This window comes from Palaemon carinicauda, chromosome 27 (assembly GCF_036898095.1).
Source record: "Palaemon carinicauda isolate YSFRI2023 chromosome 27, ASM3689809v2, whole genome shotgun sequence".
Lineage (NCBI taxonomy): Eukaryota > Metazoa > Arthropoda > Malacostraca > Decapoda > Palaemonidae > Palaemon > Palaemon carinicauda.
The window spans coordinates 36,843,564-36,869,768 of NC_090751.1; the positions used below are offsets into that span (position 1 = coordinate 36,843,564).

The 26,205-nt window shown below is 39.5% G+C and overlaps 1 protein-coding gene across 1 annotated transcript in view; it reads right to left on the reverse strand.

Moving 5' to 3' along the window:
• Positions 1–923: 923 nt before the first annotated feature.
• LOC137620691 (protein BCCIP homolog) overlaps positions 924–26,205 on the reverse strand; it is a 79,267-nt gene continuing 53,985 nt past the window's right edge. The window contains exons 4-6 of the mRNA XM_068351038.1: positions 22,268–22,455; positions 20,687–20,846; positions 924–1,191 (exon numbers count right to left, since the gene is read on the reverse strand). Of these exons, the coding sequence (XP_068207139.1) occupies positions 1,024–1,191; positions 20,687–20,846; positions 22,268–22,455 (516 nt within the window). The 3' untranslated portion in view covers positions 924–1,023. The remainder of the gene's footprint in view (positions 1,192–20,686; positions 20,847–22,267; positions 22,456–26,205) is intronic.

A 26,205-nucleotide genomic window follows, 5' to 3' on the forward strand; every position in this document is an offset into this window, starting at 1 on the left:
GATTTATAACTCTACGATTTATTGAAGGAGCGATAATCAAACTGCGATATGGCGAGAGATTATTGTATATGCACGAACAAATTTGCCTTTTTACCCTATAAAGAAGTTTCCAAGTGGTATAATCATTCATCTGGAAACAGAACGAACCTTTATCAACGTAAATATGACAAAATCAGAAAATGTCCGAGACCTAAATTGACTATTTTTGAGGACGCCGATACCCTAAAGTGAACGTTATGCTGCCTGACGGGTGGGCGAGGTGTACTCGCCACCTGCCAGCTTCTACTACTACCTCATTAAAAGTTTAAATAGTCGTTCAAGCTTTGGGACCAGTCATTGTCTGGCTCAGCACTCTAAAGCATACTGTACTAGCACCCAGGTCCTGTACTGAGCGGAGGTATCTCCACTATCAAAAGTACTGAAGTACTTTATGAAAGAAAAGCCATAAGAGGTACCGTGTACCCTTTCCTATGTTAATCATGGTGGATAGTAAGGGTGGAATATAAGTTTGCATTGCCTGGCAATCTGCTGGACCAAGTTTCAAAACTCAAGCTTAATAGTTTGTTATATTCTCTGCAATTTCACCATTATTGTGAGCTAAGGATGGGGGGTTTGGAGGAGCCTTTAGGTCTACCTGCCAATTATCAGCAGCCATTGTCTGGCTCTCCTTGGTCCTACCCTATGTGGAAAGGGAGCTTGGGCACTGATCATATGTATATATGGTCAGTCTTTAAAGCAATGTCCCTGTCCCTTACCTCGGCCATTTATAAATGACCTTTAAACTGTCATACATCAGTCATTCTTCAACATCCAATGAGTTGGTTTTGAAATTTTTGGGGTTAATGTTAACATTACAAGCTACAATTATTTAACAGACCAACATCATATTTGAGGAGACTCATAAGGTTAAAACAGTAAATGAATAATGATAAATCTACATAGATTTTATTTTATACCTGTCTAAAGGTGACCAAGACTTTCATGACGGCCTCAAGAAGTAGAAAAAGCATTTACCAACTTTCTTTACGACTGATAAATGGCTTGCTTAACCTTAGTTAAAATCTCTGGCAGGCGATTAGCATCTAAAAGCAATACTCTTCTAAAAGGCGTATACTGGGGATCATCTTCATCCCAGTCGTCAGTCACTGCCTTATCCCCTTTCACTATATAATCAAAACTAGCCAAAGATTCCTGGAAATAAAAAAAAATGAAAAGTAAATTATATGCAACATTCTGTAGAAAAAATTATGATATAATATGCAAGCTGAATTGAATTGTTCACAGGAAAACAGTTGTCTTTAAAAAAGAAAAACAAAATCTAAATCCTACACACAACTAATAAACTTAATCTTTATTTTGACTAAAAACATCACACAGGAAGTAAAGATCAGTGAAAATGCAAAGTTCAGTATCTATACACAAATTAACTAGAGTCAATAAGTTTATGATAATCATGACTCAGGGGAAAAAAATAAAAAATTTTCAGAACTTTTAAACCAGACTGAAAAACTTAAAAAGACATTACAATGTTTCATTTACATAACTTTAAAGAGATAGAGTTTAAAACTGAATTTGGTAGGGCTATTTTCAGGGAAAATTAAAGTGAACTTACTACTTATTTCTTATATAAAAATACAGTATATAGTTTTAAAAGTATTTTGTATTTTTCATAGCTATACAAACCCAGGTCCTTTAAAAGAAGAATATGTCCTCAGCGGCAATGGAACGGCCATTGAATCGTCTGTCACAGAAAAGCCACTTTTGTCCTTAGACCTTAAGACTAAGAAGAGTGGTTGAGATGGGACTTAGGTCTATATTGCTGGGAAAATACTACAGATATTCATTGACTTATAACTGACATAGGAACTAAGAAATGGGTTGTAACTTGATCTGGACGCGTGTCAAACTCAAAATGTGAAGTTTCCGTAGATTTATTATGCTGTGTCATGATGCTGTAATCATCTTGGTCACACATTTTCAATATTTTCTTACTGTATGAGAAAGTGATTGTACCAACGGTGATGTATGGATTGCAGTTGTGGCGAATGAAAGTGATGGAGAGACAGAAATTGAATGTGTTTGAGATGAAGTGTCTGAGGAGTATGGCTGGTGTATCTCTAGTAGATAGGGTTAGGGACAAAGTAGTGAGGGTGAGAACGGGTGTAAGAAATGAGTTAGCAGCTAGAGTGGATACGAATGTGATGAGAATGGAAAATGGCTGTCTGCTAAAGAAGGTGATGAATGCAAAAGTTAAAGGGAGAAGTACAAGAGGAAGGCCAAGGTTTGGGTGGATGAATGGAAAGAAGAAAGCTCTGGGTGATAGAAGGATAGATGTGAGAGGCAAGAGAGCGTGCTAAATCTAGAAATACGAAATGAATGGCGAGTCATTGTGACGCAGTTCGGATAGGCCCTGCTGCTTCCTCCGGTCACCTTGGAGGACCGCAGAGATAGCAGCAGCAGTAGAGGATTCAGCGTTATGAAGCTTCATCTGTGGTGGATAATGGGCGAGGGTGGGCTGTGGCACCCTAGCAGTACCAGCCGAACTCGGTTGAGTCCCTTGTCAGGCTGGGAGGAGCGTAGAGAGGAAAGGTCCCCTTTTATTTCATTTGTTTGATGTCGGCTACCCCTGAAAATTGGGGGAAGTGCCTTGGTATATGGATGGATTTCATTATTTCATTTTCTTGATACAAAGGATATCATATGCTTTTATTAAAGTAGCTTTTGCATTCTATTTCTTAATTTAAGGAGCATTTTAACAATCAACTATCATGGACTAGTTTGTTTTGTTTATCTTTGGTTGTGATCAGCTGATTTCAAGGTCTCACTACTGTATCAACAATATGCGCACATACAAATAACAAGGAGTCTCGTTTATATGTTTCTTAAATTTTTAGAAATATCTTCATAATGAATATTACATCAATATCAACATGTTATAGGTTACCATAGGTTTCATTGTGCAACCCCTTTTAGCCCATATAATTTTATGTATTGGTATCATGTGAGTCCCTTTTTTGAGAGTACGGATTTTGAGCAAAGCGAAAAATCTATTTTTGGGTGAGATGGCCACGTCGTCCTGATGGAAGGTTCCTTTAGGCAGCTTTCTAAGGGATATTTGGCTACAGTGATACTCCCATTGAATTAACCACAGGTTTCCAGAAATCTAACTCCTGGCGCGAGTATCCTTAATATAACTTTTAAGGATATCGCATAATATCAGGGGACATATTTCTTGATACAACACATGGCAATCTTCACCCCAAATAGAGTTTTCGCTTTGAGGAAGAAGAGTGGCGAAATTGAAGGGGAGCCGTTATCAAGGTTACCCGGTGGATCCCCTCCCCGTACCACCCCAGCGAACTATTCCTTGTTGCAATTACGCATAGATAGCCACAGATAGAGTAATTTCGGGTGGGGCCTTTGTTACATATATGTATACTCCTTTTTAGAAAGGAGAGGGGGTCCATCAGGACGCCATGGACATCTCACCCAAAAATAGATTTTTTGCTTTGCTCAAAATCCATTTTTGGGGCTCAGCTATGTCGTCCTGATGGAAGTTTACCAGAGAATTACTTGAAAGTACAGTGGAACCTCTACATACGAATGTCCTAACATACAAATTTTCCAACATACGAAGTAAAATTCGAGCAAATTTCTGCCTCAACACCCGAAGTGTTGCTCCAACATACGAAGTAAACATTACACCATTGAGCGTCGAGTGCTCAGTTCTCTGTTCTTGTGTGTATCGTGTGGTTGTCCTCTGTTTGGTCTGCTATTAACTGTGCTTATTTTCTTCCTTTTTTATTTTACCTATAATCATGGTGCCTAAGAAGCTAAGTTTCAGTACAGGTAGTGGTGAGAAAAAGAAGAAGGCAATTCTTTTATTAGAATTGAAGCAAGAAATTATAGAAAAACATGAGAGCAGTGTGCATGTGAGTGATACTGTATGGCTAAACAATATGGCCGGAATAGGCCTATGATCTCGACGATCATCAAGCTGAAGGCAGCCATTAAAGCAGATAAACCATCGAAGGGGATCACAATTATTACAAGACATCGTAGCAATACCCTGGAAGAGATAGAACGCATTTTGTTGATAGGGATAAAGGACAAAGATATTGTTGGCAACGATCATTTGTGAGAAGAGCCAGTGTGAATGAATGAATGATTTAAAGTTTTCAGGCATCCTGACATCTAAGGTCATTGACGCCGGTAACATTTAATTTATGTATACAAAAATAAAAAATGAGATAAAATAAAAAATTAAAGAGTATTCAATTAAAATCATAAAAATTGAATGTCATAAAAGTTAAATATTTTTCAGAAGACCTGCTTCTGAAATAAATCTAAAAATGCCACTTGCATGGTAGGACACATCATTTCCAAGAATCTTGGCAAGGATGAACCTGCCACCCTCACCTCGAGCCTCAAACAAATATCTATTCCGCAAGTTGTTATAATTGGGGCATTCGGTCAACAAATGCCTTACTGTTAGAGGTACTAAACAGTTGTCACAATACGGTTGGTGTTGGCCCTTCAGCAGAATCTCATGTGTCAACCGAGTGCGACCAATACGGAGACGACAAAGAGACGTCTCCCATTTTCGGGGCATCATATTATAGCTCCAAGGAGATATAACATTTGTTACCTCTCGCATTTTATTCCCATCTAGGGTATCCCATTGCTGTTGCCATTTATTGCAAACCAACTTCTTGATGTCGTGTAAGAAATCATTACAGGCAATGGGATACCTTCTTGGCAGCAACTCGGATGCAGCATTCTTAGCCAGTAAATCTGTCTTCTCATTCCCACACACACCTACATGTGCTGGAACCCAACAAAAGTGAACTGTTATACCTCTCCGTCCAATAATAAAAAGCCATTCAAAAATCTTTAAAACTAGAGGGTTATTAGAATTAAAAACTTCTATAGCTTGAAGGACACTCCTTGCATCACTAAAAATTGTAAAATTACCCTCCTTCTCCAATGCTATTTTCTCAATAGCGGTTAATATGCCATACAGTTCCACAGTAAATATGGAAGCGGTCAGAGGAAGTGCACCTCTACAATTAAAACTATTACTATGTACCCCAAATCCAACGCCAGCATCAGATTTGGAGCCATCAGTATAGATAAAAGTTGATCCTCTATGTTCTTTAACATGTTCATTAAAAAGAGACCTGGCTTCTAGGTCTGACATATTCTTCTTATCTCCTATAAAATATTTACAAAAAGATATCTCTGGTAACTTCCATGGAGGCGTTGATGATACCTTGAATGGAAGTACCTTACATCTAATTATATCCAGACTGTTTAATAATTGTTTCACCCGAAAGCCATAGGGTTGAGGAGATTTTGGGTGCATTTCAAAGTATGTTGGGTGCCTTACAAGGCTTGCAGTCTGGAAGGCTAAAGAATTAGGGAGTCTTTGCAATCTAAACCAATACCGAAGAATAGAAGACATCCGGTAAAGGTCTAGTGGTAACTCTCCAGCATCAACAAGGAGACTTGGGACAGGTGATGTTCTGAATGCTCCCGTGGACAATCTAATACCTGCATGATGTATAGAATCTAATATTTTCAACCGGCTTGGGGTGGCTGAAGAGTATACCTCACAACCATAACTAATTTTGGAAAAAATCAAGGCCTTGTATAATTTTAAAATAGTATTGCGGTCTGCCCCCCATGATGTATGGGACAATACTTTTAAAATATTCAGAGCTTCAACACATTTAGCTTTTAGCGCTTTTAGGTGAGAAACCCATGTAAGTCTACAGTCAAATATCAAACCTAAAAATTTGGTTTCCGATACACATGGGATCCGTTGACCTTTAATGTATATATCCGGGTCTGGATGTGCTCCCCGGATAAGACAGAAATGTTCGATAGTAGTTTTACTTGTCGAGAACTTAAATCCATGCATATCGGCCCCCTGGATAATTTTGTCAATCGAGAGCTGTAGTTTTCTCTCAACCGTTGCCATTCTGGCTCCAGCAAATGATATGGAGAGATCATCCACAAATAATGTTGAGAGAACATCCTGGGGAATGGCTGAGGATATCCCATTAATTGCTAGTGCAAAAAGGGTTACACTCAGCACACTACCCTGAGGAACTCCTTCTTCCTGGCACTTACTCTCTGATAGAGCTTCCCCAACTCTCACTTGAAAAACTCTATGTGAAAGAAATGCCTGAATAAATAGTGGGCAGCTCTCCTCTCAATCCGATTCCATGAATGGTTTTAAGTATACCATATCTCCATGTGGTATCATATGCCTTTTCAAGGTCAAAAAATACTGTAACATGGTGCTGTTTGGAAGCAAAGGCTTCACAAATAGTCGTTGAGTGCATTTTTCTGAATCCACATTGAATCGGTGATAAAATACCTTTCTTTTCAAGGTATCATATCAGCCTTGCATTGACCATCTTCTCCATGATTTTACATAAACAAGATGTCAATGCAATAGGACGATAGTTTGCTGCTAAAAACTTGTCTTTACCGGGTTTTAAAAAGGCTAAAATAATAGCTAGTTACCAAACACTTGGGTAACTATGATCATGCCATATTCTATTAATAATGCTTAAAATAAATAGCTTTGTATTAAAATGGACATGTTTAATCATTGCATATGGAATTCCATCGGGTCCAGGGGCTGTATCGTTGCAATGAGCTAGTGCGGAATCAAATTCTCTTTCAGTGAAAGGAGAATTATAAGACTCTTCCCTTCTTGTTCCAAAATCTAAAATTTTCTTTTCTTCAACGCTCCTATACTGGTGACCATGGGCTCCTACACACTTGCTGGATACATTTGAAAAATGACTAGCCAGGGCATTGCTAACATCATTTGCTTCAGTTACATACTGACCATTCACCTTCAACACTGGTGGTGGGTTGGGGGTGAATTTGTCAGCTATCTTTTTTACTTTCCTCCACACAGCAGATGGTGGTGTTCTACTGTTAATGGAGGAAACAAAAGACATCCATGACTGGCGCCTTGCATCTTTCATGGCACGACGGAACTGTGCTCTACATTTCTTGTATATAATTAAATTCTCATCAGTTCGGAGTCTACGCAATCGTGTTAGAGATCTTCTTGTGGCTCTGTGGAGGGCAGTTAGTTCTGAAGACCACCACGGTACTGGTCGTCGTTTGAATAACCCTGTTGTTTTGGGAATTGAATTGACTCCTGCTGTATGGAGAGTTCCATTCAGTAAGTCTATGGCATCATCGATATTTTCAACCTGTTCAGCATCCCCCTCAATTTCGCTTAGCTCACGAAACTTTTCCCAGTCCGCCTTGTCAAGATTCCATCGTGGCGATCTCTGTATAGGTGGACCATTGTTGGTGTTTATAATGATTGGTGCATGATCACTAGTATGCCAATCATCTAATGTCCTCCAATCAAAATCAAGAAGACAGTTAGAGCTTGCAATTGAAAGGTCAATGCATGACAAGGTACCTGTCTGAACATGGAAGTGTGTGGGCTCTCCTGTATTAAGGAGTCCCACATCCTCATTCTCCACAATTGATGAGATAATATTGCCCCTTGTGTTTGCTAGGATATCACCCCATAAGGGATGTCTACCATTCATATCTCCCAGTAAGAGAAATGGTTGAGGGAGTTGTTGAATGACCTCTGCTAAGTCATCATATAAAATAATATCATTTGGAGGTAAGTACAGAGAGCCAATTGTATATTTTCTCCCTATATCAATTTGTACAACAACTGCCTGCAGGGTTGTACGTATAGACATAGGTATTTGGGGAACATCTCGACGAATGTATACAAGACTTCCGCCATGGCTCCCTGCTTGTTGATTATATGGTGTTCTATAGCTAACATACTCTCGAGGACTAGGAGTGTTAGAATCAAGCATACTTTCCTGTAGACATACAATTATGGGGGAATGCTCATGAATTAGGAGCTTAAGTTCTTCATATTTGGCCCTCAAACCCTGACAGTTCCATTGCAAAATGGAGGAGAAAACTATGGATTATTTCTGGAAGACATCTTGGATGAGGTCTTCCCATTAGCAGTTTTTAATCTAACATTATTACCTGTAGGTTTCTTCAGAGGTGGTCTTGTTATAATGGGTTTTATGTTTGTGTTTTTCTTTGTATCCTTTTGATCTATTTGTTGAGGTGGATGGTGGACCTCAACTTGAATTTCTGATTTATTCAGTTTATCTTCTGGTCCATTAGAAACATCAACAGACAAAACATCAAATTTATTTGATGTCATAACCTTGACGTTTCTAATGGAGGGTGGAGAGAGAGATGCAGGTCTCTCTCTTTTCCTATTTATCAGTGGTGAGGATTTACCAGGTTTTTGCACCTTCCCTACCACAGGTGCACCTGGTAACTTTGTTTCGGGTGGAACTTCCATCAAATCGGGCAAGGACATGGCCTGAGAGAGGTTAGTACTATTGTTGGTAATGGGGGATGAAGTTTGTATAGAAGTGGGCAGTGTTGCAGTTTTAATACACAGTGGTAAAGCCTTGGAAGGCAATATGCTTACCTTGTCACGTAAAACTCTACTATCATTAGATGATGTATTTCCTTTTTGGGAATTACTGGCAGCACTATGTGGGTTCGATGTCTCCTGTGGTATATTTTCTCTTGATTTCAGTGCATTTGCATAGCTGTTTGGTTTTTTCAGTAGTCTTTTGGCATGTCCTACACTTATGTGTTCTACACTGGATTTGTTGAGGGCTGCTTCTTCAAACTTATAAATCTCGCAGCTCCTGTCAGTGGATTTATGGTTTGAATTGCAATTCAAACAGCTGGGCTCAAGTGTACACTCTCCATGATAGGGACTGGCACAGATGCTACACATTTTTTCATTTTTACAAACTTTAGAAGGATGTCCAAATTTGAAACATTTGAAGCATTGTAAGGGCTTTTGTTTAAAAGGTCGAACTTTTATTCTTTCATTTTCAATATCGATCTGGAAAGGCACATCAGCATCCTGGAAAGTAAGGATAATCATTGACGTCCCAGGAATCTTATGGACTTTCCACACTGTTAATGGGCACATGGCTAGTATTTCCTCTTCTGTAAATTCGTAAAGATCTTTATTGAAGACTACTCCCCTTCCGTAACTAAAGTTTAGGTGGGGTTTGACATCTAACATATCCTCATCACTGTTTGTCGTAAGGTTAGACAGTATTACTGATTGCGTGAATGATTTAGCATGGATTAGGAAGCTATTTTTCCCAAAGCGAGATATATCACCTGGTGCAATGGTTCCTACCTTTTTCTGAATTAGTTTGCTAATTTTAAAATAATTCCCATTACTCCCTTTAGGCTCGGCAACAAGCCACATTGGTGGTTTTGGCTTTCTTTGGGGGAGCATAGTTAAATCGATATCTTTCTCAAACCAGTCAGCAGGTCTATATACATCCAAACTGTTTGGTATCTTATCACATAGGGCACCCATGACATTTAGGTTATTAATTTTGATATCATAGATGTTACATATTGCATTGAATGCTTCTTCATGATTATTGTAAGTTATCCATGAATGCCATTTTTCATTTTCAAGTTTCATTCTAATTTCTTTTATCACTCCATAGCATCTAAATGCTTTATATATCATATCATAATCAGTATTTATTGGAATTTGGGTAACATGAAGGATTCTTAGTTTCCCTTTGTTACCCGACTTAATTGGTTTTGAAACATTAGTAGAGGGGTCCTTTTTTGTTCCTAAGTCGTCAACAGAATTTTCCTTAATTGAATTAGCAGAGGTCGTCAACAGTGCCGGGGGAGAGTCAGCGTATCCAGGGGATAGGGGTTCATTGCTTAAAGAATCCATTAGACGAGAGAGAGAGAGAGAAAAGGGTTACTTAGATGTACCTGCTCGAGAATGTTAGGCCATCACACGCCAGAAAAGAAATTTGCACTTTCCACTATCGGCACAATGAGAGTATACTTCCCAGATGGTCCACTCCATACCCTACCCGAAGGATAGCATCAAAACAGATATAGAGGCACAGGTGTAAGCTGAACCCGCCTGTTAGGACTGAGACCAAGAAATTATGGAATCATCCTCCCCATATCTGTAATGACGGGCTTCCAGACAAAAGCCGTGAGTCCTACCCCAAGCATTGGATCCCCCTGGATTCCGAAGACCCAACACTTGAGAATAGTTCCGCCAAAAAGGTCCAAACCATCTTCGAGATAGCTGAAATCATCCAATACTCTCACATATAGCTTTGAATGCAAACACCTCCCAACCGTGACACCTCCTCCCACTCATCAAAGCAGGCAGCAATATAGGATGTATGAACATCCACGCCGGGGCTACAATTGATGAGAAACATCCAAGCCATAGGAAAGAAAAAAAAAAAAATAACAATAAATATATATGTACATAATATATACACATATATAATGAGGGAAATTTTTCTCATTGAATTTGGAAAGCAAGACGAAAGAAAGTTTATGAAATTAGGATAAGGTCGAAGTAATATTGAGAAAAAGAAAAAGGTGAAAGAGAGAAATTTAGATTCAAACTGGGGAAGTAATTTCCCCAAGTTCGAGAGCCCTCTTGCCCGTCACCAAGTTTCAGCACGGGAGTGAAATGCCGTGCTGAAGCTCAATGACTTCATCAAGGCATTCTCTCATTAAGAGGGGGGCCAGCGTGATGAACAGAAAGAAAGAAAAAGGTGAAGCAAAGAAAATCAAGATAGCATTAACAAACTCTTTTAAATAAGACTTCTCTCTTTTTCTGTTTCTCTCTAAACATAGCATTAACATGTTCTTTAAATAAAATCTCTCTCTCTCTCTCTCTCTCTCTCTCTCTCTCTCTCTCTCTCGTTCTTTTTCTCTGTTAAAGTGTTAGATACGTCATTATTTTTTTCCGAGAGAGAGAGAGAGAGAGAGAGAGAGAGAGAGAGAGAGAGAGAGAGAGAGAGAGAGAGAGAGAGAGAAAGATTAAACAAAAATGTGTTTAGAGTACATATGATTTTTAATGAGTTGAAAAACAATTAAATGTAACTAAGAAAGTAATAACAGCTAATCTGAATTCCTTTATTAACTAAAATAAATACTGATACAAATACACTCGTGTGCGTATGCACAAACACACACACACACAGGTGCAAGAATTGCTACGCAGTAAGAGAGACGGTCTGGGAGGAGGCAGAGATGGTGACTGCGATAACATACCGTAACTCGTCACTGAAAGTGATGAAAATTAAACATCAAAAGAAAAAAAAATTTAAAAAATATGAAAAATAAAAATTAAAAAAAAAATAAATAAGCTAAGTTAGATTAAAGTCTCCATAGTGTAAGTTACAGTACGTATCGCATTCACCATCTCTACCTCCTCCTCCGTGTGTGTGTGTTTGCGTATACGCACACGAGTGTGTTCGTATCAATACATTTGTTTTAGTTAATAAAGGAATTCAGATTCGCTGATATTGTTTTTTTTAGTTACATTTAACTGTCTTTCAACTCATTGACGATGTTAAAAATCATACGTACACAACACATTTTTGTTCAATCTCTCTCTCTCTCTCTCTCTCTCTCTCTCTCTCTCAGAAAAATTAATAGACGTCTCTAACACTAACAGGGAAGAAGACAGAGAGAGAGAGAGAGAGAGAGAGAGAGAGAGAGAGAGAGAGAGAGAGAGAGAGAGAGAGAGAGAGAGAGAGAGAGAGTATTTATTTAAAGAACATGTTAACACCATGTCTACCTTCTCGCCGATCGTCCGTCTCCTCCTGGCGTAGCAAATCCTACACCTGCGTTGGCCTGTCTCTAAGGTAAAGTGGCAATAAAACACATTTTTTATTTATTATTTCTTTATAATCATCTTTTTTACATGTTTCTTTCAAACACGTCTGAAACAATAAAAAAACGGTTACACTGCCCATTCACGCTTAAAACTCATGGATAAAGTACTTAACTTCGATGGAGTAACTTGGGAAACCGCCATCGATGCGTAGAGAAGGAGAAAATAATGCAAAAAAAACACCGAGAAAAAAAAAAAAAAAAAAAAAAACTAAATGTATCAGGTGCTAAAAAAGGAGTGCTGGGCAAGCGTGGGTAGAGTTAGTAGTACTAGTCTGGTGGCAGGGGAGGTTGAACCGCACCTCACTATTGAGGGATTTTGAAGAGGAGATATCTAAATGGTACGAGACCTCTGGTCTGTTTCGCCCTAGATTATACCGACACCTATAGGTGAGCGAGCTAGTTCAACCTAGCATTCCTATACATTTTTTCTCTGATAATATTTTAGCAGTTATATTCCTTAGAAATGGTACTATAGGAGCATTTCACTGGGCGGCACAGGTCTCTCGCCCAGAAATAGATTTTTCCTTCGTCAAAATACCTTTTTTACATGCTTCTTTCATATTATGCAGTTATGTTATTATGTGTAATTATGTGTAGCCATTTATTAAGGATTTGTTATGGGTTTTTAGGCTGAGGAACGAATTAAATGAATTACCATGTATTCTTATGGGAATATTTTCTCCATCATACGATCGTTTTAACATACGAAGCAGTTTCTGGAACAAATTAAATTCGTATGTAGAGGTACCACAGTACTATATCTGTGGGTTTGTATAAGTGCCTTTACTTTGAATGAGTTCCTTATATGGTCTCCTAGACCTTTATATATGACATTACCGTTATCTGTCATATCCACTAAGCTTGGAACTAGCTTAGGGCTTCCTGTCCCCCGCAGGGAAAGTGTTGAATTCGACAAAAGGGACTCAAAGTTTGTATCTCCATAGGGACGGACAGTAAATCTTAGAGATTACCCTTTATCCCTTGGAAATCTGTACTCTGATTTCAAGTTGGGCCCTTCTAGGACTTAATTAAAACACTAGTATGTTTTATTCGTCTGTTACTGAGATAGCAGCAATAAGACGCAAATACGATCAGTATTTTACCATGTAGCTAAATTATCAATTGTAATTACAATCAGATATGAATCTGATACGGCATTGAAAACACATCAGGGTCCATATTTTCTCCTTTTGGGAAAAAATGTAATTTCATCGAAATGATGCCACTCAACAGAGATGTGAGACCAAATCTGACTGATCTGTACAGATTTTGAAAATGTGTAAACACCGTGACGCAAATGTTCACTCGGCACTGGTGTTATCGGTCAGATATGCACCTATGTGGAACAGTGTGTTAATCATAGTTATGATTTGCACTTGAGGGTAAATGCACCCATGCACCCGATGCACTGGTAAGTCACAATGCAGTTCACTGTTCGTCGCAGGATTAGACGACGGGTTCTTTAGAACTACCTGCCGCCACCATGTCTTATCTTATGAACTTGCTTCGAATAGTGTTGGAAGAAGTTCCATGAAGAAGCAATTTTCTTAGGATCATGAACTAAGGGTGAGCTGTCAGGATCCGCTCTACGGATAAGTAGGTGAGCACTGCTCTCAGTTATTTTTAGGGATAGATTTTTTATCCTAAGGTATCGCCTCGGAAGAGCTGTCCTTCCTTGAAGTCTGAAGTTCTACGAAGATAGACCTTAAGACCCCTAAAAGACATGGGGAGACTTCTTCCTTCAGTGGGCAGATTCTCCAAGGACCCCACCTTTTGGTGGGCAGCCCATTTTGGCGAGAAAAGTAGGATCGGGAAAGGATTCAGTTCTCCCTCTTCTGTGAACTGAATATGGCCTATATTTCATTAACTCTAGCCCCTTAACCCTTTTACCCCAAGGCTCTTTGGAAATTTCCAACCCTTAACCCCCAAGGGGTTATTTTTTTCCCAGCACATTTTGCAGTATATTTTTTTTTGAATTGCTCTAACAGCCTTAATTTTTGTCATAGAGAGGTCAGGTTGGTCTCCTTCTCTTGGAAAATGCCTGAATCTTTTCAAAAAAATTGTCAAAAATATGAAAAAAATAATTTTTATAGCATTTTTTTGCAAGGACGTACCGGTACGTCCATGGGGGTAAAGGGATGGGTTTTGTGAAACGTACCAGTACGTCCTTTGGGGGTAAAAGGGTTAAGCTATTGCGAACAGAAAATTGACTTTCTGTAATAGCGCCTTTGGAATACAATCCTCATTATTTAGGTTCGAAGCATAGTGTAAGACTTTGACCAACGACCATGTAATGGGCTTTAGAGTGGTTGTCGGCTTGGGTCTAGTGTATGCTTCGGTACCTTAAAAGGTTTCACTTATGAGGATCATCTCAAGGCGTATAGAAGAGGTCTAGTCAAGGCCGACTTACACGTGGTTATCGTAGTGGAAGTCAGGCCTCATTCAAGTAGGTAAAAGAAGAAAGAGAGACAGAAACCTTTGAAATTTCTGTAGGTTACCTTGTTTTCACGAGGGGTGCCCCTTTCTTCCAAGACAATTCATATTGTCTACTGCTTGGACTTGACTTGTACTCTACAATGAAGTCGGGCACATTCTACGAGATCCCGAACTTTTGTTCGCTGTTAGGGCGAAAAAATCCTGAAATTCAGGTTGTTGGTTCTCGGAAATGAAATGTAATAGCCGACTTCTGCACCAGATTGATAAAGCTGGGTACGGCAGAGGAAACAGCTACAGTTTCAATTCTAGAATTAGAGGAAACCATTGTTTTTGGGCCATTTGGGTGCCACTACAGGAGCTGTTCCTTTGCAGGATACTAGCTTGTCGAGGACTTTTAGCAGGAGATTGGTTGGTGGAAGCAGATACATCGATTCCATCCATTCCAGTCAAAAGACAAAACGACTAACGCTTCTGCTTAAGGTTCTCGTAAGGGGCTACTAGTTCTTGTTGTCGCTTGTTGCGAAGAGGTCAATCTGCAGTTCCGGGACTTTCATCGAGAAAAAGAGAGAATGAGTCTGCGTCTAGGAACCATTCTGTCTCTACCGGCTTTCGCCTGGACAGAGCATCCGCCGTCACATTGCGGAACCCTTGAAGGTGAACTGCTTGATAATGCCATCTACTCTTCCTTGCCAGGCGGAGGATGGCTAACATCACATGGTTGATGTGAGGTGAACTCGAGCCTTGTCGATTAGACATATTACTATCACCTCGTTGTTGAGAGCCAATCTAATGTAGACTGTTCTGCCAGGGGATAGTCTCCTCAACGTCATGAGGACTGTAATAGCCTCCAAGATGTTGATGTGAAAGTTTTGAACTGGAATGATCAATTTCTTGCCCTTTCCTTTCATACAGATGGCCTCCCCATGGAGGCTTTCGTGTGTATCGCCACTGATGTATGTGGTGGTTGCAAATAAATTGTCTGTGCTAGGCTCTTATTCATTGACCGCGGCCTCAATAGCGTGCGCGATCAGGTCGGTGTCAACCTTGTCGATCTCTTCGAGCGTTTGATGCGTATCTTCTCCAGACTCCTGGAGCATCCTTTGGCTATGCTTCTTAGCACCGGGACTATCACTATTACGAACCGGAGTGAGCCCAGTGCTCTTTCCTGTTGGCATTTTGAAATCCTCTTGTGTTGGATTAGTCTCCTGACAGATACCGCTATATTTTTCTCCCCTTCTTTAATAGAATGGAGAGGTGTTGTGACTGCAAGTTCCCATGGATTCACAACCATTGAAACTTGTGAGCTGGAAAAAAGCGAGACGTCTAGCGACTGGTCTTGAGGCCCAGGTGTTCCAGGAACTGGATCACCTTTCCAGCCGCTTGCGGACAAGTAGTCTTGGATGCTGCCCGCACCCAACAATCATCCAGGTATGCTGCTACCTGTACTGCTTCGAAGCGCAGGTGCTGGACGGTCGTGTCCATGAGTTTTGTGAATACCTTTGGGGCTATATTTAGGGCATGGCTGTGAAGACAAATTTTGTCTTCTGTAGCCTGAATCCTAGGTAGGAGGAGAGGGGGCGACTGACTGGTAGGTGCCAGTAAGCATCTGCCAGGTCTATTAAGACTGTGTACACCCCTTTTTGGTAGAAGGGTCCTTATGTGTTGCAATGTAAGCATCCGGAACTCGTTGTTCTCAATGAACTTGTTGAGTGGAGACAAGTCTAGAATGACTCTGGGTTTGTTCGAGTCTGTCTTGGGAACACAAAACAGCCTTCCCTGGAATTTTGATGGACTTTGCTTTTCTCATTACCTTCTCATTCAAAATTTCTGAGGTATAGTCTGGAGACCTAATGGTTAATTCTCTGGGAATATCACTGTAGCCAAATATCCCTTAAAAAGCTACCTTAAGGAACCTTCCATGGCTTGAGCCCAAAAATATGATATGGCAACATTTTATAAGCATTGGCAACACTTGCTTATTAATATGATATAGCAACATTGTAATAGCATTGGCAACACTTACTTATTGTTCCCATGATGCACTGTCTTGTTCGTCCTGATCTCTTACTGAAAAGTTATCCCCGTTGTTCCCACAAGTTGTATCCTTGCCCCACCTATTAAGGTTAAGGAAGTTACCAACACATACATGACGCAGTGAACTCATAGCATCGTATTGTGAGAAGTTTCTTTTAAGACATGGACAATAGGAACCGGTCGACGCCATTAATGGACGCTCAATTCGAATGTTCTTGTGGTTTTATTCAATTTATTTTATTTCATGTGCAGTGTTTTGATGCAAGTTAACTTTAAAGTGTTGTGCAGTGTATTGTGCATTTTTAAAGCCTTTTTTATACGTTCCAGTGTATTATTTGCCGTGTTATTTCAAGGCGCAAGCAAATATTCTGTTGTGGTATGGGCGGAGCATGCGTACCCACATCTGGTCTCAACCTTCGCAGCAGGGTGACTGCTGCTGCCTGAAGGTATGCTAGTGAGTTGCTGCTCCCCTCACCCCACTGAACCAACTGCCTGAAGTATTCACCACACATGCTCACACTCACTCCTCGTTGAATCTTTCTTATTAGTTTTGACTTTTACAACAGTTCATGTTTATTGTTAATAATTGTTAAAACTGTACTTTTTCTGTCTGCACATTGTAAGTAATAATGGCCTTGAGAGATAGACTTACAGATCAATTAGAAGATGGCATAACAGGGACTATCAGTGGCATGGGTGCCTACAATGTCGACGATACCCACACCCACAGTGTTGGAGCGCAGTGCCTCTCCCTCCCCACCTTTCTTACAGCCCCCACTACCAGCCACCGTCTGCCTCTCAAGCTACTGGGTCAGATTTCCTCAGTTTGATCAGATTTTTAGAGGAATCTCGCTTGTAAAAAGATGAAGAAAGAAGACAAGAAAGAAAACATGAAGAAGAAAGAAGGGAACAAGAAGCGATTTGCCTAAGAGAGGATGATCTTAGAAGAGAAGAAATGCATGATTTAATGCCCTCATCCAAACTCTTGCACCTATCGTCCACTCTCATCCAGGTACTCTTACACCTGGCACAGAGGAGACTTCAGACTCCAATCAATCTGCTCTCCCACCTCCACAGAAAGCAACGACTCAAACGCCACCCTCACTGAAAGGAGATGCAACATTCAAATGTTCAGGAAATGGAGACGTCGGTGGGATGACTATGCCATCATGGTGGTTCTTTCTAAGCTTTCACGTGAATGCCAGATGATCCAGATGAGGAGGTGTTTAACCCTTGAAACACAGCGTGTTTTAGAACACATTAAAAATTTCCACTTCTACAGATAAATCTGTAGATAAAGTCCTTGATGCTCTACAATTGCACATTAAGAATTTGAGGAACGAAGTGCTTTGCCGAAGAGAGTTGCTTAGCTGTAAGCAAATGGAAGGAGAATCTTTCGCCAATTTCTAAGTAAGACTTCGTTGCATCGCAGAAGTTGATTTGTGCCCAGTTAATGCTTCTGCATATGAGAAAACCCAGCTGAAAATGATCATCTTGAGGGGTATCCGAGATGCGGAGTTATTCCAGACGTTGATTGCCTTGGATGCCAATTCTCCTCTACAAGATTTCGTCACTGCATGTTGATCGTATGAGGCCGCTAAACCTCCAACTTCTGTCATACGTGGGCCACCCAGCCAGTTGTGCAACATTTCTGCCTACAAGAAAAGCAAGAAGCCATGTGGAAAGAGACTCCACCTTTAACAAAGTCCTTGAACCCGGCTGCTTTATGCCACTACTGTGCCCATCAGCATGAACCGGATAAATGCCCTGCTGCCAACAGTACCTGCAAAAACTGTGACCGTGTTGGTCATTGGTCCAGGACATTGAAGTGTCCTGCCAGTAAAGTCCAGTGCCGTCATGGTCACCATATTGGACACTTCGATAAATGCTGCAAATATAACAAGAAAAATGGTTACCAAGACAGAGCTTCAAGCAACAGTGGTGCCTCTTCAGTTTCCAACAAACCACAAGATTTTTCAAGGGCCAGCTGTCGCCGCTTAAGGTCGCCTTACACCATCTCCAAGACGCCCAAACCTATCTGTGTACTCTTGTCATCTGGCGATATCAAGTCTCGCATCGAGATGTTACTGGACACAGGTGCCGAAGTCAGTTACTGGCCAGCAACACCTTGACACCATGGGTATCTCCAGGAGCTGTTTGCAACCACCTTCACCAAATGTGATGTTCACAGCGGATACATCTCCGAAGTCACCTGCTCTGGGTATATTACAAGCTACCCCTACCTTAGGCAAGTAATTCTGTCATGCCAGGATTCAAGTTCACAAAAATGTGGAAGTTCTACTTTTATCCTATGGTCATTGGCAGGAACTGGCCATATCATCTCCAGACTTCCCCAAACCTATTTTGGAGGTCAAACATGTAAATAGATGCAAGGAGCTACCCTTCTCAGCAACCACATCACCTTCAGCAGCCAAGGAATATTTTCTTCAAGAGTTTAAAGATGTGTTGGTCTCAAAAAAAGATTTGAAGACAGCTCCTCTCAAGCCAATGACTGGTCCTCCCATGAGAATCACCCTAAAGGATGGTGCAGTGGTTTTTGCCATCCACGCTCCAAGACAGATTCCTTTTGCGTTTATGGACCAAGTCAAAGAAGAGCTTGATTCTATGGTGGTCCAAGGGATAATCAAACCTGCTGGTTGAACAGCCAAGTTTCTCGTCCAGCCCACGCTTCACCCACACCCTACACAGCTATTTATGGTGTGGACCCGAAGGCTCATTACTTCACCACAGCTGATGCTCTCTATGGGTACTGACAAATGGAGCTAGCAGAAGAGGATCGACATTTAACTACCTTCATTACGCCATGTGGTTGGATCATACATTGCAGAGGACCGATGGGCTTCGCAGCTACTGGCGACGCCTTCTGTCTGCTAGGTGATATGGCCCTTCAAGGTGTCCAAAATTGTGTTAAGGTCATAGACAACATCCTCCTTTACAATGAAGACTACGTTACACACCTTCATTAAATCCATGAAGTGCTCACCAGGTGCCGCAAGTTTGGGATCACCTCCCCCTCCATTAACTTCTGTGGGTACAATCTCTCAGGAGATGGCATTTCAGTGTGCCTGAGTGTACCCTCAAGCAAGAGAACTATACCCCCAAGACAGTGAAAGAACTATACCCCCAAGACAGTGAAAGAACTATACCCCCCAAGACAGTGAAAGACCATGGTACAGAGGTTATGGCACAAACCAACAATAGAGAACAATGGTTTGATTTTGCAGTGTCCTCCTCCTAGAAGAGCTGCTTACCGTGGCTGAAGACTCTTCTACCCTTACACCAAGAAGAAAGTGGCCACTTAACAATTACAATGCAGTAGTTAACCTCTTGGGTGAAGAAGAATACTTTGGTAATCTCAGTGTTGTCATGTGTATGAGGACAGAGGAGAATATGTAAAGAACAGGCCAGACTATTCGGTGTATGAGTAGGCAAAGAGAAAATGAACCATAAACAGAGAGACGGATCCACTGTAGTACTGTCTGGGCCAGTCAGAGGACCCCATAACTCTCTAGCGGTAGTATTTCAATGGGTTGCTGGTGCAAACAGATGAGGGCACAAAAAACTGGTAAGGACAAGGTTCCATAGGAGCTCACTGACGAAATCTTCTACCATTCCTCTTATAGGCACATGTATACATTTAGAGTGCAGGTAACACTGCCTCTAACATAAGGAGAGAAATGGTAGGATTCAGACAAATGCAATTCCTATCAATTGATCTTTAGGAGTTCCATCCAAAAGAAGGGCTACTCAATGGGCAGTGTGTTTAATGAGATGGTGAGGCAGAGGTGAAAGAGTTAACTTGTTCTCCTTCTATTGTGGTGTCTATCTCAGGCCGACAGCACCAACACTCCATTGAGTAAAGACATATTAGGACATGGGAAGACACTCCTTCCTCTGAGGGTAAACAACAATGTCCAAGGAAAACTAACTTCCTCTGTTCTATGACATCTTCATCACACAAGTGAGAGAATAAACAGCAAACAGGAATACTTTTAAACAAAAAGAAGAAAGAGGATATTGGCAGGTTGCACATACAACCGTCAGTCAGCTAGTTATTGGGAAAACTGCAAAACCTTACTAATTCCTTATTGTCCCTTGCATAAAATTATCTAAAAAGGAAAGGTTAAAAGGGCTAGTTGGCTTTGCCGGGAATACGTCAACTTTCCAAGAGCTGAAAACAAAGTGACTACTCAGTGTGCTGGCTGAGGATAGGGCTTCCATACCACCCACAAGCAACTATGGACACCTTATTATAAATTTTAACAGCTGAGTTCTAACAAAGCTGAAAATTTAATCCTTTTAAAGGACAAGATATGTATGCATGTAGGAACAAGTAATTTTGCATCTACAGTATATCTCAAAATCTAAAATTTACAATTTTATTAATATATCTTACTTCAGCTATGACTTCTTCCTCTGGATTGCTCCAGATTTCTGTTTCAACAGTTTTATTCTTCTTCTTCTTTTTCTTCTCATGTTTGAACACTTTACATATGAGAATGAGGTATGCAAATTCATACGGCATCTTTTTGGCTTTGGCTTCTTCAAGCTCCTTCCTGTATGATTCATTAAAAGATTTTAGAATGAGAGAATTAAAAATCATATGTAATATACAAATCTACCCACTATGTTCTATTTACATCTCATACATACTACATATATTTTGCTTACAAAATGTTTTGGGTTAACCAATAAAAATGAGAGTATGGGTGATCATGATATGAGGCGTTGAAGAGGGTAACTCAAACCCCATTGCAACAATGTTGTTTTGGGATTACTTCAAGTTCCTTTGTTATTATTTGGTCAATTTCTTTCATTTAAATAAAAATTTAGATAGAATTCTTATATGTATTATTTTATCAATGTATAAAAGTCACTTTCAAAGGTTACTATTATTCATATGGAAGCTTTTCTTTTATGATAGAAGTGAATGTACAGATTATTGGCAATAAAATTTCCTACCTTTTCTATTTTGAATGACAAAAATTGCTCGATATTATAAATAAAAATTATCAATTTTTCTCTGAAAATTTAATGTTGTAAGAAATCAGGCTTCAAAGTTTTTTCTTTTCAGATTGATGGAAAAGACTTTAGTATGTATAAGAATGGACTTTTAGCAGCAATTATCTTCTACAATATCGATCATAAGGATATAATCATCATATTCTAGGGTTATAAACTAACCAGTGGTGAGCCCCTTCCCTCAATCCAGAAATACATACAATGTACCAAATACGCAAACGTGGCTAGCATAATGCATTTCTCTCTGCATATTTTTCTGGTAAAATTTTATACTTTTAGCCTATTCAGTTAATGACTTTCACTTTATGCATCTTTCTGCATGACCATAACATAAAAATTGAAAATCAACAGAGCAAATATTATACAAAGATCATCCCTCTACAAGACGTGCAGCAAACTTTTAAGATACAATAGAGAAAATGAGAAAACTGATAATCTACTCCTTATGGCATCATAGAAAATTGAGTTGTTACCATATATGGGATAATAATATTCTTACCATGTAATTCTTGAAGAAAAAGTAAACAAATACATTAACTTGAAGTACAGTATACCCTTGTGAAATTATATATTAAATGTATTTTGAATTATTGCTTTTCTACATCAAGCTTCATGAAAATTACTAATTCAAAACAAGCCAGGAAAGAACATTGCACAGAAGCTAAAAATTTCCGGTGTATTCCAGTAATGTTCATTTCCATACCTTGTGTGCGTAATAAAATGTTAATACAAATAATAATCCTTTCAATTTCAATAACATCTAGGATTACAGTATTTGAAAACCATTCTAAATTTTATTAGTATTTATGGCTAAATCCTCTTGTTCTCAATAAATGGTAACCTTTAGTTATTGTTAATTCTTTTTTTATTTACATTAAATAAAAAATTAATTATTAAGATCAGAAAAGTACAATATATACAGTCAGCATTAAAAAATGACAAAATGTCTACTTACAATAAGCTTTCAAATATTGGCAATGAAAATTGTGGAGGTAGATTAACTACTCTCTCTGAGATCAACAGACCAACATGTTTACTTTCATTGCCTAACAATTCCCGCAACTGTTGGCTGGTTGAATCACTGGCAAACTCTGAGCACTTTTCTACCAATACTGTTCGAAACCCAGCAATACACTTCTCATCCTGCAGAAAAGAAATAATCATTTCAGTACTTTATAAGTAACAAAACAATGTATTTTATATTCTTAGCCCGAAATTTCTAAAATGAACTAATTTGTGTTATTTATCTGCAATACAGGTATATGAAATCAACTAAATTTAAAACTAAAAACATCAGATTAAGGAAGAAGTCATGCCTCTGCAACATTACGAGGAGTAATCTTTAAATGCAAGACCTAATTTCATCAAAACCAGACAGTACATTCCATATAAAGAACTGAATCTTGCAGTCAGCTCAACTGCAGCAAAGGTGGTGTGACATAGTACCTCCATACTTGTTGATTGATACCACTATGATCATGTTTTTGCTTATCTTTCAATGCTACCGAGTGATTTATCAGACACTTTTGGAATGCTGAAAGCACTAAGAGTGCCGTCTTCATTTCCAACTGGTTGATGTTACGGAGTTTCTCTTCTTCATATAAACAACCAAGCAGCCTGCTTCCTCAGCTGTAAACCCCATCCCTTCTTAGACAAGTCTGAAAAGCTCAGCATTTTCGAAGGGCACTCCATTGATTCCCAAGCTAAATCCTCCCACACCTCTTGTCCCACTGAAACAAGATGGTGAAAGGGATTGCTGAAGGGACAGATAAGAGAAGCTTGTAAGGAACAAGTTTCTCCAAAGACAAGAGATGTCCTAGTAGTCATTGCCACTCTTAAGCTGACAGTTCTTGCTGGGGAGAAAAGATTGCTAATGCGATTGTCTGATAGAAAGTATCTCTGCTGCCATGTCTATCCGCATGCTCAATACTTGATACTCTGCTTGAACGTGAGATTGGACTTTTCTTGATTTACCACAATCCCCATACTGTGGCAAAAGGTACCGAGTGAAGGAAAAACCATGGTTCAATGATGATTGTAGACATGCTTATTTGGAAAAGCAGGAGGCCTATCCTCTTTGGAAAGGTAACAGATCAGATTTGACCTGGAATAACTATACTCAGCTTAAGAGCTTTTGCTCAGAGAGTTTATGCTTTAACTGAAAAGAAATATAATTTAACCATAAAAGAAACCCTTTCTGGTACAACTCAGGAACATAACTGGTGGTCTACCCTTAAATCTGCACTCTTTGGTGTGGATGTGACAGTGACAGTCCTTCCTTTACTTAAACCAGATGGCTCAATCACTCACTGTCCAAAGGAAAAGGCAACCGTTTTGGCTGAGTTTGACGGTAAACAGAGTAATGAGAAACTCGAACTTTCTCATTCCTGTTTTCCCGAGGCTAAACTAACTAGTTTAGCTTTTTGATTGCGTGAAATTAAAGCTCTGTTGATGGACCTAGATGCTTATGAAGGTGTAGGGCTAAATGGTATTTTTCCTTTGCTTTTTATAAAGACTGCAGATTTCTTATCTGTTATTTTGCGCAAGTTAGCAAGAAGAGGAGCTTTTAGCACTTGTTGCAGAATTGGTAATGTTACTCCTCTATGTAAATGTGTTTGTGATAGCTCAAGTCCAACTGATTACTGCCCAATTTCCATAAATCCCATATTATCTAAAGTTTTTGATCGTCTTCTGGCAAACCATCTCAATAGGTTTGCTGAAGGTAATCATCTATTCCCAAGTTTGAAATTTAGTTTTCGTAAAGGTTTTGGAGCATGTGATGCGCTTCTTACTATCTCCAATGCGGTACAGAAATCCCTTGATTGTGATCATGAAGTTTGTATGCTTGGCCTTGAATCTAATGCTGCCTTTGACCGTGTTAATCATGAGGCCCTTGTTTTTAAACTCACACAGTTGCGTGTAGATGGGTCGTTTCTTAGCATTATTATTAAAATTTTAAGAAATAAATCTCAGAGAGTTGTTGATGGGCACCATAGTGAGTTTAGGAATGTGATATCTGGTGTTCCACAGGGTAGTGTTCTTGGCCAATTACTTTTTATATTATAGACACATGACATGTGATTTGGCCTAGAAAACAAGCTTGTTGCATATGCAGATGATGCTACTATCTTTGCATCAATTCCATCTCCTGAATGTAGATCTGGGGTTGCTGAATCCCTTAATAGAGATCTAGTTAAAATTAGTGCATGGTGCAAATTATGGGGTATGAAGTTGAATCCTAACAAAACTCAAAGTATGATTGTAAGTAGCTCAAGGACAAAGGCTCCTCAGCATGCTGATATCAGTATTGATGATGTTTCTTTAGCTTTGTATAATTCTTTAAAAATTTTAGGTGTGATTCTTGACAGCAAATTCCCTTTTGAGAAACACATTAGGTCTGTATCTTCTTCAATTGCACAAAAAATTGGCTTATTGAGGAAGTCCTTCAAGATTTTCCATGATCAATCTATTCTGAAGAAGCATTTTAATTCTCTTATTCTACCTTGTTTCGAGTATTGTTCTCCTGTTTGGTCTTGAGCTGGTGATTCTCATCTTAATTTGTTGGACATAAACTTTCGGTCTATTAAATTTCTTATTCCTGATCTTTGGCACCATCGTTCAATTAGTTCATTATGCATGTTGCATAAGATTTTTCATAATTCTGACCATCCTTTACATTCAGATCTTCCTGGACACTTCCATCCAATTAGTAATACTAGACAGGCAGTTAATTCTAATAGTCAAGCCTTCTCCATCATGAGGCTCAATGCTAAACAGTATTCTAGAAGTTTTATTTCAGCTGTGATCAAGTTGTGGAATGATCTTCCTAATTGGGAGGTGGAATCAGTAGAACTTCAAAAGTTCAAAGTTGCAGCAAATGTTTTTATGTTGAGCAGGTTGACATAAGTCTTTTTATAGGTTATATATGACATATCTGTTTTGATGTTACTGTTTTTAGAATGATTTATTGTTAATTTTTTTCATCATTTATTTATTTCCTTATTTCCTTTCCTCATGGGCTATTTTTCCTTGTTGGAGCCCTTGGGCTTATAGCATCTTGCTTTTCCAACTAAGGTTGTTGCTTGGCTAGCAATAATAATAATAATAAAAATAATAATAAAAGGTGAGGATTTTGTCAGTGTTGAAGCGGCTACCCCAAGAAGCCATAATCAGTCAGTCGTCCAGGTATCACAGTAGGTGAATGCCGTTGCCATGAGCCTAAGACAAGAGTTAACAAGGGAATGAATACTTGGGGTGCGGTAGCCAGTCAAATGCACAGAACTTTGAACTGGTATACCTTCCCCTCAAGGATGAAGTAGAGGTACAGTATTTCATGTAGGACCGATGAATTAGGATTTCAATGTACGCATCTTTCTAATCCACCAAAAGTATGAAGTCGTTCTTATTGATGGCGAATCACATGGTGTTCTCCGTCTCCATCTGGCAGGAAGTTTACAACTCAAACTCATTCTAGGGCGAGATTGATGAACTATCTCAAGCCTTCAGTCAACTTTCCCACTAGGAACAGATGACTGTAAAAACCTTGAGATATATCCAATACAAACTACAAGGTGTCCTTCTCCAACAATTTTTTCACTTCTCCCACAAGGGAGAGGGCTTTGTCAGAAGTCGGGAGACATCATGAGAACATCTTCTGAGACCGAGTGAGGGGAGCCAATGAACGGAAGGTGGTATCCGTTCCAAAGAACCCCTAACATCCAACTTTTAGCTGTGATGTTGCCACCTTGTCCAACAAATTGACAGGTAATGCCTCCTCATGGCAGCAGCAGGAGGGAGCGGTCAGTCCTAAGGTCAGTGCCTCTATGAAAGGTATAGGGAGGTGAAGGAGAAACCATGGTCCTCGATGTCGCTAGTTACTTCTTAAAGCAGACT